This window comes from Oncorhynchus nerka, linkage group LG4 (assembly GCF_034236695.1).
Source record: "Oncorhynchus nerka isolate Pitt River linkage group LG4, Oner_Uvic_2.0, whole genome shotgun sequence".
Lineage (NCBI taxonomy): Eukaryota > Metazoa > Chordata > Actinopteri > Salmoniformes > Salmonidae > Oncorhynchus > Oncorhynchus nerka.
In genome coordinates, this window is record NC_088399.1 from 19,448,642 (window position 1) to 19,459,365 (window position 10,724).

Sequence of the window (10,724 nt, forward strand, 5' to 3'; positions counted from 1 at the left end):
GTAAACTGTTATACTTTGATTATCGTATTTTTTCAATGACCCGACACACCAATTCAAATCAAAGTTTGGTCCATGGTAGGCAACATCAGTGCTTGAGGTGGGCCGGTGCTCAACGCAGTACCGCAAAATGTATCCTGCGATAACTGGCCACTCTTGTAAGATAGAATTGACTCTAACGCATGACGAATAAAAACTCCTAAATATACAATTTCAGTCCACTTGAAGAACTGGGCAACTTAAAGCACCAGTGTAACTGACCTGGATGTAACTGACCTGGCATGGAAGAGATCTATGGAGTCATAGGCTGCTACTGCTATTGTCTCTATTCTTGGATAGTTCTTCTGCACTGACATCACGAATAACTCTATTCTTAGGAGCAAGGCTTCTACACTTCAGACCTGAGAAAGACAATCATTTTGATCTTCAAAGAATTGTATGTGACTGTATTAATCTTTAAAGAATTGTCTGTGACTGTATTCATCTTTAAAGATGTGTCTGTGACTGTATTAATCTTTAAAGAATTGTCTGTGACTGTATTCATATTTAAATAATTGTCTGTGACTGTATGGATCTATAAAGAATTGTCTGTGACTGTATTCATCTTTAAAGAATTGTCTGTGACTGTATTCATCTTTAAAGAATGATCTGTGACTGTATTCATCTTTAAATAATTGTCTGTGACTGTATTGATATTTAAAGAATTGTCTGTGACTGTATTCATCTTTAAAGAATTATCTGTGACTGTATGGATCTATAAAGAATGGTCTGTGACTGTATTCATCTTTAAAGAATTGTCTGTGACTGTATTCATCTTTAAAGAATGATCTGTGACTGTATTAATCTTTAAATAATTGTCTGTGACTGTATTCATCTTTAAATAATTGTCTGTGACTGTATTGATATTTAAAGAATTGTCTGTGACTGTATTCATCTTTAAAGAATTGTCTGTGACTGTATTCATCTTTAACGATCGTCTGTGACTGTATGGATCTATAAAGAATTGTCTGTGACTGTATGGATCTATAAAGAACTCTCTGTGGCTGTATTGATATTTGAATAAATATCTGTGACTCAGTGGAGGCTGCTTGGGGGAGGACAGCTCATAATAATGTCTGAAACGAAGTGAATGGAATGGTATTAAACCATGTGTTTGATGTATCATTGTACCATTCCACTAATTCCATTCCAGCCATTACCAGGAGCACATTCTCCACAATTAAGGTGCTGCCAACCTCCTGTGTTGTGACTGTATTAATCTTAAAAAGAACTGTCTGTGACTGTGTTAATATTTAAAGAACTGTCTGTGACTGTGTTAATATTTAAAGAACTGTCTGTGACTGTGTTAATCTTTAAAGAACTCTCTGTGACTGTGTTAATCTTTAAAGAACTGTCTGTGACTGTGTTAATCTTTAAAGAACTGTCTGTGACTGTATTCATCTTTAAAGAACTGTCTGTGACTGTATTAATCTTTAAATAACGATCTGTGACTATTCATCTCCAAATAACTGTCTGTGACTGTATTAATCTTTAAAGAACTATCTGTGACTATTCATCTCTAAAGAACTGTCTGTGATTGTATTAATCTTTAAAGAACGGGCTGTCGGTGTCTGTCTCTATGCTGAGCATCTAACCAGCTGTAGATATATTAGTTCTGATATCCATATTTTATCTTATTCATCTGATACTGCCATTCTCAGACCAAGAAGGAATATTATACTGCACTCAGGAGAATCAGAGATCTTTTTATAGCGCCCTCCATTGACACTACTGTTAAATGTCAGGTCTGTCACCAGGCACCTCTGTAGATCTACAGGGACCCAGAGACATATAGAGATCTCTACTTAGCAGTAACCCATTTTGCATGGACATTGCCATTGAGGGCTTTCACCATTTTAAAGTAGACTTCTTCAAATGGTTTTGTCTAGTTTATAAATGTATTTCAGCTATATCATCGCCATCTAATGGCCACAATAAATAAATTACCAGATTTGGTTCAAGACTCCAGCACTGCAAGTGGTGGTAAATGAACAATATTATCTTTACACTTTTCTCCAAAAATCTAAAGAAAATAGACTACTCGAAAGTGGATATTGCCTCAATGTGGGTGCTTTGGTGTGTTTAGACCCCAGGAATAGAAGCTGCTGCCTTTGCAGGATGGAAAAGGGATTCCTAATAAACAACAAAAATGGCACTTCCCATTCTGCCGCAGACACCATAATGGCAGATACAATGGTGAGAACTCTTTGCATCTCTATGCAAAGGATGCATAGGTTAATGCCGCTCCACAGCACACAGCCCACACACACATCAGTGCAGGTTTTATTTCACTTCATTTATTTCAGGCACACAGTACTGACACACCTCAGTAAAATGGCAGGGAGGTATTTAGCCAAACAATATCAGTCAACTACATGTAAAACACCACAGACATCTGGACCTGGAAGTTGCCCCTCCACTTCAATGGTGAAGGTTAGGATATGGAGAGGGTCATCTGATCATAGACCTGTGTCTGTACAGCTATCTCCTAGGTCCAGGTGTGTTCAGTGGGAAAACAGACATTTAAACAAGTATGTTCAGGGTCATGTTCATTAGGGCCCAAAATGGAAAGGGTTTTAAAAACGTTTTGCAATGGAAAGCGTAAATGAGCATTCAGGGAGTGCAGGAAGTTCCTCACAGTTTGTATTTTTTCTTCTGTTTGGTCCCTAATGAACACAACCTGGGTATGTTACATCAGTCAGAACACAGTAACAAAGCTCATCTCCCTCCTATTCAAAGATCACTCAGAAAAAGAAAGAAAAATCTTAAAATACCAGGCAGTTTCTACTGATAAATCTGCTAACCCTCCTCAGTCTCTCAACCCCAATCCCCAACATTGTGTGTTCACATCTGTACGGCGCTGGAGGGGATGTCGAACATGGAGGGATCAAACTGTTGTCCTTTAAAGGGAGAGCCCTCAGCATCCCACCCCTTCTTCAGCATGTCATGCACCTTCTACATGAGGAGAGAGAGAGAGAACTTGTGAGAATGGAATGCCCACATTCATACAGTGCATTCGGAAAGTATTCAGACCCCTTGACTTGTTCCACATTTTGCTATGTTACAACATTATTCTAAAATTGATTAAATCGTTATCCACCCTCGTCAATCTACATGAAAAACTGAAAAATTACATTCACATAAGTATTGAGACCCTTTACTCAGTACTTTATTGAAGCACCTTTGGCAGCGATTACAGCATCAAGTCTTCTTGGGTATGATGCTACAAGCTTGGCACACCTGTATTGGGGAGTTTCTCCCATTTTTCTCTGCAGATCCTCTCAAGCTCTGTCAGGTTGGAGGGGGAGCGTTGCTGAACAGCTGTTTTCAGTTCTCTCCAGAGATGTTCGATCGGGTTCAAGGCCGAGCTCTGGCTGGGCCACTCAAGGACAGAGACTTGTCCCAAAGCCACTCCTGCGTTGTCTTGGCTGTGTGCTTAGGGTCATTGTCCTGTTGGAAGGTGAACCTTGACCCCAGTCTGAGGTCCTGAGAGCTCTGGAGCAGGTTTTCATCAAGGATCTCTCTGTACTTTGCTCCATTCATCTTTGCCTTGATCCTAACTACTCTCCCAGTTGCTGCAGCTGAAAAACATCCCCGCAGCATAATGCTGCCACCATCATTCTTCACCGTAGGGATGGTGCCAGGTTTCCTCCAGACGTGACACTTGGCATTCCAGCTAAATAATTACATCTTGGTTTCCCAGACCAGAATATTTTGTTTCTCATGGTCTGAGTCCTTCGGGTGCCTTTTGGCAAACTCCAAGCGGGCTGTCATATGACTCACTGAGGAGTGGCTTCTGTCTGGCCATTACCATAAAGCCCTGATTGGTGGAGTGCTGTATAGATCATTGTCCTTCTCGAAGGCTTCTCGATCGCCACAGAGGAACTCTGGAGCTCTGTCAGAGTGACCATCAGGTTCTTGGTCATCTCCCTGACCTCTTTTCAACCATTTACTCAGTTTGGCCAGGTGGCCAGCTCTAGGAAGTCTTGGTGCTTCCAAACATCTTCCATTTAAGAATTATGGAGGCCACTGTGTTCTTAGGGACCTTCAATTCTGCAGAAATATTGTGTGTAGATTGATGAGGGGAAAAAACAATTGAATCAATTTTAGAACAAGGCTGTAACGTAACAAAATGTGGAAAAGGTCAAAGGGTCGGAATACTTTCAGAATGCACTCTACATACAATACAAATACAGAACTGCACAATTGGACTCAACATAGTTCAGCCACAAATTCCTCCACATGTCCCTAAAGTTGAAGTCGGAAGTTTACATACATTTGAACTCAGTTTGCACAATTCCTGACATTTAATCCTAGTAAATACCCTGTTTTAGGTCAGTTAGGATCACCACTATATTTTAAGAATGTGAAATTTCAGAATAATAGTAGAGAGAATGATTTATTTCAGCTTTCATTTCTTTCATCACATTCCCAGTGGGTCAGAATTTCACACACTCAATTAGTATTCGGTAGCATTGCCTTTAAATTGTTTAACCTGGGCTTCCCACAATAAGTTGGGTGAATTTTGGCCCATTCCTCATGACAGAGCTGGTGTAACTGAGTCAAGTTTGTAGGCCTCCTTGCTCACACACATTTTCAGTTCTGCCCACAAATTTTCTATAGGATTGAAGTCACGGCTTTGTGATGGCCACTCCAATACCTTGACTTTGTTGTCCTTAAGCCATTTTGGATGTATGCTTTGGGTCATTGTCCATTTGGAAAACCCATTTGCAACCAAGCGTTAACTTCCTGACTGATGTCTTGAGATGTTGCTTCAATAAATCCACATAATTTTCCTTCCACGTGATGCCATCTATTTTGTGAAGTGCACCAGTCCCTCCTGCAGAAAAGCACCCCCACAACATGATGCTGCCACCCCCGTGCTTCACGGTTGGGGTGGTGTTCTTCGCTTGCAAGCCTCCCCATTTTTCCTCCAAACATAACGATGGTGATTATGGCCAAACAGTTCCATTTTTGTTTCATCAGACCAGAGGACATTTCTCCAAAAAGTATGATCTTTGTCCCCATGTGCAGTTGCAAACCGTAGTCTGTCTTTTTTATGTCACTTTTGGAGCCGTGGCTTCTTCCTTGCTTGCTGAGCAGCCTTTCAGGTTATGTCGATATAGGACTCGTTTTACTGTGGATATAGATACGTTTGTACCTGTTTCCTCCAGCATCTTCACAAGGTCCTTTGCTGTTGTTCTGGGATTGATTTGCACTTTTCACACAAAAGTGCGTTTATCTCTAGGAGACAGAACGTTTGTTTGTACAGGTGAACGTGGTACCTTCAGGCGTTTGGAAATTGCTCCCAAGGACGAACCAGACTTGTGGAGGTCTACAATTTTTTTTCCTGAGGTCTTGGCTGATTTCTTTAGATTTTCCCATGATGTCAAGCAAAGAGGCACTGGGTTTGAAGATAGGCCTTGAAATACATCCACAGGTACACCTCCAATTGACTCAAATGATGTTAATTAGCCTATCAGAAGCTTCTAAAGCCATGACATCATTTTCTTGAATATTCCAAGCTGTTTAAAGGCACAGTCAACTTAGTGTATGTAAACTTCTGACCCACTGGAATTGTGATACAGTGAATTATAAGTGAAATAATCTATAAACAATTGTTGGAAAAAATACTTGAGTAGATGTCCTAACCGACTTGCCAAAACTAGTTTGTTAACAAGAAATTTGTGGAGTGTTTGAAAAACAAGTTTTAATGACTCCAACCTAAGTGCATGTAAACTTCCGACTTCAACTGTATACCCTTCTCAACATCATGAGGCTTAGGTTAGTTTGATGGTAGTGTATGCGTGTTTACGTGTGTGTGTGTGTGTGTGTGTGCTCTCACCATCTCGTGGCTCTGGGGCTTGCCCTGTAGTTTCTGGTGGTAGTCGAAGGTGAGTCTGTCCAGCACGGCATGCTCCTCCTCATCCACCGTGGCCATAGAGCGCTCTCTGTTGATCTGGTTCACATCAATCTCCTTCTCCCCTTTCAACACAGCACTCCACCAGACCTCCCCACTCTTACTGAGAGACAACTACAGGGAGAGGGAGGAAGGCTGTGTCAGTGAGTGAGTGTGTCTAGATAAATGTGTAGGTGTGTGTGTGTGTCACTCACCACCACACAACATCCAGGCTCCAGGCTCCATAGTGAGTTCTCAGTGTTGATCTTGTGTGTGAGCTCTCCTTCCATCAGGACCGTCTCTCCTGCCTCCTCCTTCAAACACACACGCACACTGCCCGGCTGCATGTTCACACACACCTGGCACGGACACACACAAAGAGAAGTTAAAGCATGAGTACTTCACAAACATTACATGGTACAACCCCAGGAGAAATGTTAAACTCGAGAATAAACTGGCCACAGAAAACTCATCACATCATAATAACTCAAACAGGCATTTATAAACATTAAGGATTTGCTTTTAAAAGGTTGAAATATGTAGAAAGAGGAGCACTGTGGTGGCCGTGTTCACCTGTCTGCCCTTGACGACGGTCTTGGGAACGTGGACCCGGACCTCAACGTCGGTGTAATCCTGAGACCAGCTGTAGGTGTCCCTCACCGCCCCATTGTAACTATCTGGACTGGCCTGTTGCACCACCTGACCACTGACACACACACACACACAGTGGAAGAAGCACTTGATACAAGGGTTGGTATTAGGGTGGGTTTTAGAGTTGCCACTAAGGAGATTCTACTAAATTAAAAACTGCCAACATGTATTTGTAAAGCATTTCAGCAAATATGTAAATGTCCCATCTATAAAAGGTTATAACAGTTGTGGACCTGTTTTGTGTAACTTTGTGGACCATTTTCTAAAGCATTGAAAAAGCTCAGAGAAAGAACCAAGTACAATACTAACTCTGTAGATGCTGAACAGGCTGCTGCATGGTCTCCATGTGATGACTGCTGGGCCACACTGCTGCAATGGGGCTGTGGAATAGAGTCTGGAGCTTGGCTGGAAGAGCCTTGACTGGAGGAGGTAGTGCACGAGGCTGCACTGGGCTCTCCGGAAGCTGAGTCAGAGCTCTCTCTCTGGGCATCAGGCTCTGTCTTCTCCCCCCTCGGCTCCTCTGGCTGCTCAGTGGCCTGCAACTCCAGCTCCTGCACCGCAGGGGGCACCATCCTGGCCTCCTGTCTCTGCTGCAGCTCCCTCTGTTGCCTCTCTCTGTCCTGCTCAGCCACATGCTCAAACAGACGGAAGGACTGTGGAGAATAACAGACATGACGAGCTAAGTCCATAATCAACCCCCTAATCACTTTTTGTGCACCTCAAAGGTAGTCTGCAAGATGGCATCATCATAGAAAAGGGGACGACATCCCAACTTATAACCAAATCAGCCTAACATCAGACTCTCTTTCCATACGAGTTTAGACGAAAGGAGAGATGCCAACAATGGTTGACAGATTAGGTCACTGTTAACCTGTCATAGCAGGCGTAAAAGAAAATGCATGAGCAGAGTTCCCACATCTGCTGAATCCCTGAAAAACGGATACATCCGACTGTTGGCAACTACATTAAGGGTGGGTCATATGCCACATTCAAAACTGTAGCAATCATAGCCAAATACCATCCGGTCACGCAGGGCGCCTGACCTCCAGGGCCCACACCCCTAACTAATTTCCCGCAATTCTACACATTTTACCATGCCATGATAATGATACCTGAGTGAGAGTGACTAACAAAATCAATGGGTCCCCCTGGAGGTCAGGGCCCTGGGCACATGCCCTGCGTGACAGGTCGGTATTTGGCAATGATTACTAGAAGTTGTTTAGCTAAAATGTTTAGCTGACATGGCTAATTGAGTGACTAAGTGACCAACATAACATGAGAAAAATTGTTGATACACAACCACATTTCGAACTTGCACCTTATGTATTCTAAATCAAATCAAATCAAATGTATTTATATAGCCCTTCGTACATCAGGTGATATCTCAAAGTGCTGTACAGAAACCCAGCCTAAAACCCCAAACAGCAAGCAATGCAGGTGTAGAAGCACGGTGGCTAGGAAAAACTCCCTAGAAAGGCCAAAACCTAGGAAGAAACCTAGAGAGGAACCAGGCTATGTGGGGTGGCCAGTCCTCTTCTGGCTGTGCCGGGTGGAGATTATAACAGAACATGGCCAAGATGTTCAAATGTTCATAAATGACCAGCATGGTCAAATAATAATAATTCTACTATTCTAACTCTCAACAGTAAGTTGAGATCAAGACTAAGTTCAATAAGCGCGGTTGCGTATTCCTGGAGCAGGCCCTTGTTCAAGACCACTTGACTCAGAATTCCTAGTCGGAAACTCGGGCATCTTTCTAAAGTTCTGACCTGAAGATCACGTCATGATTTTTACCTCGTTGTTTCCAAGTTCCCTGTTGTCTTGAAAGCACCATCTGTTGATGTTGTTGGTAAATCGACCCGTTGTTTATGCTGATGTCATACTACTGAGTGTACGTTTAAAAATTACGTCTATATTGAGCAGAGGTCTATGGATAGGATGGACACATTACATTTTTAGCAATGTTTTTTTTACTGATAAAAACTAGATCATTGTATCCGCAGTGGAGCCCAGTTTCATAATATTACCATATTTTTTTATTTAACCTTTATTTAACCAGGTAGGCTAGTTGAGAACAAGTTCTCATTTACAACTGCGACCTGGCCAAGATAAAGTATAGCAGTGTGAACAGACAACAACACAGTTACACATGGAGTAAACAATAAACAAGTCAATAACACAGTAGAAAAAAAAGAAAAAAGGGGTCTATATACATTGTGTGCAAAAGGCATGAGGAGGTAGGCGAATAATTACAATTTAGCAGATTAACACGAGTGATAAATGATCAGATGGTCATGTACAGGTAGAGATACTGGTGTGCAAAAGAGCAGTAAATAAATATAAACAGTATGGGGATGAGGTAGGTAAATTGGGTGGGCTATTTACAGCTGCAGCGATCGGTTAGCTGCTCAGATAGCAGATGTTGGAAGTTGGTGAGGGAGATAAAAGTCTCTAGAACGAAAGGCGGTCAAATGAGGTGTTGGCTTTAGGGATGATCAGTGAGATACACATGCTGGAGCGCGTGCTACGGGTGGGTGTTGCCATCGTGACCAGTGAACTGAGATAAGGCGGAGCTTTACCTAGCATGGACTTGTAGATGACCTGGAGCCAGTGGGTCTGGCGACAAATATGTAGCGAGGGCCAGCCGACTAGAGCATACAGGTCGCAGTGGTGGGTGGTATAAGGTGCTTTAGTAACAAAACGGATGGCAGTGTGATAGACTGCATCCAGTTTGCTGAGTAGAGTATTGGAAGCTATTTTGTAGATGACGTTGCCGAAGTCGAGGATCGGTAGGATAGTCAGTTTTACTAGGGTAAGTTTGGCGGCGTGAGTGAAGGAGGCTTTGCTGCGGAATAGAAAGCCGACTCTAGATTTGATTTTAGATTGGAGATGTTTGATACGAGTCTGGAAGGAGAGTTTACAGTCTAGCCAGACACCTAGGTACTTATAGATGTCCACATATTCTAGGTCAGAACCATCCAGGGTGGTGATGCTAGTCGGGCGTGCAGGTAGCGAACGGTTGAAGAGCATGCATTTGGTTTTACTAGCGTTTAAGAGCAGTTGGAGGCCACGGAAGGAGTGTTGTATGGCATTGAGGCTCATTTGGAGGTTAGATAACACAGTGTCCAAGGACGGGCCGGAAGTATACAGAATGGTGTCTGCGTAGAGGTGGATCAGGGAATCGCCCGCAGCAAGAGCAACATCATTTATATATACCGAAAAAAGAGTCGGCCTGAGAATTGAACCCTGTGGCACCCCCATAGAGACTGTCAGAGGACCGGACAACATGCCCTCCGATTTGACACACTGAACTCTGTCTGCAAAGTAGTTGGTGAACCAGGCAAGGCAGTCATTAGAAAAACCGAGGCTACTGAGTCTGCCGATAAGAATATGGTGATTGACAGAGTCGAAAGCCTTGGCCAGGTCGATGAAGACGGCTACACAGTACTGTCTTTTATCGATGGCGGTTATGATATCGTTTAGTACCTTGAGCGTGGCTGAGGTGCACCCGTGACCGGCTCGGAAACCAGATTGCACAGCTGATTGCTGTAGTTTTGAAGTAATCACGAAAAAACAGGCCTTGTTTTAGGGCATTTTCACCCTGCCAGCTCCAATTAGTTCTATTGAGCACCATGGTACCAACTACCTTCCGTACATTCTAGGGGGCAAAATGGCTAGCCTAATCGGCTAACACAGCTACAGCTAGCTACAGTAGTAAGTAAGCTACATGTGCTACCTTTAGGACCATTTTCTCGGCCACCCCTGGAGGAAAGCCCATACGGTCGTTGGGGGTTGACAGCAGACGGTAAAAGTCTGTCTTGCGGTACAGGAAGCCGAAGTAGACCTGAAGGAAATTCTGGATGTTTCCAACATGCTGCAAGATTCCAAGCAAAGCGTTGTCGTACAACTCTGTCATTTCCATGGGCGACGCCATTGTAGATTTTAAACTTTCTGCGTAATTTGTCAAACTGTTGAAACTTGACGCAAAATACTATTGTATTTCAATAAATGTATCTTTATCGCAAAAATGTTTAGTTGTCCGTTGAGTTTGAGATTGTGCTCCCAAGCTAGCTGGATAGCTATTTTGATTTTTTTAGGTACGAACTGAAAATTGTCCCCAAGGTAACACCACCACCCG

The 10,724-nt window shown here is 42.9% G+C and overlaps 1 protein-coding gene across 1 annotated transcript; it reads right to left on the reverse strand.

The window, feature by feature from the left end:
- Positions 1 to 2,313: 2,313 nt before the first annotated feature.
- nudcd3 (NudC domain containing 3) lies at positions 2,314 to 10,697 on the reverse strand. The gene is made up of 6 exons (XM_029648948.2): positions 10,323 to 10,697; positions 6,896 to 7,239; positions 6,509 to 6,641; positions 6,151 to 6,294; positions 5,882 to 6,070; positions 2,314 to 2,991 (listed from the first exon to the last, which is right to left on the reverse strand). The coding sequence occupies exons 1-6, from the start codon at positions 10,518 to 10,520 to the stop codon at positions 2,881 to 2,883; spliced, it is 1,119 nt and encodes a 372-aa protein (XP_029504808.1). The 5' UTR covers positions 10,521 to 10,697; the 3' UTR covers positions 2,314 to 2,880.
- Between the last annotated feature and the right edge of the window lie 27 nt (positions 10,698 to 10,724).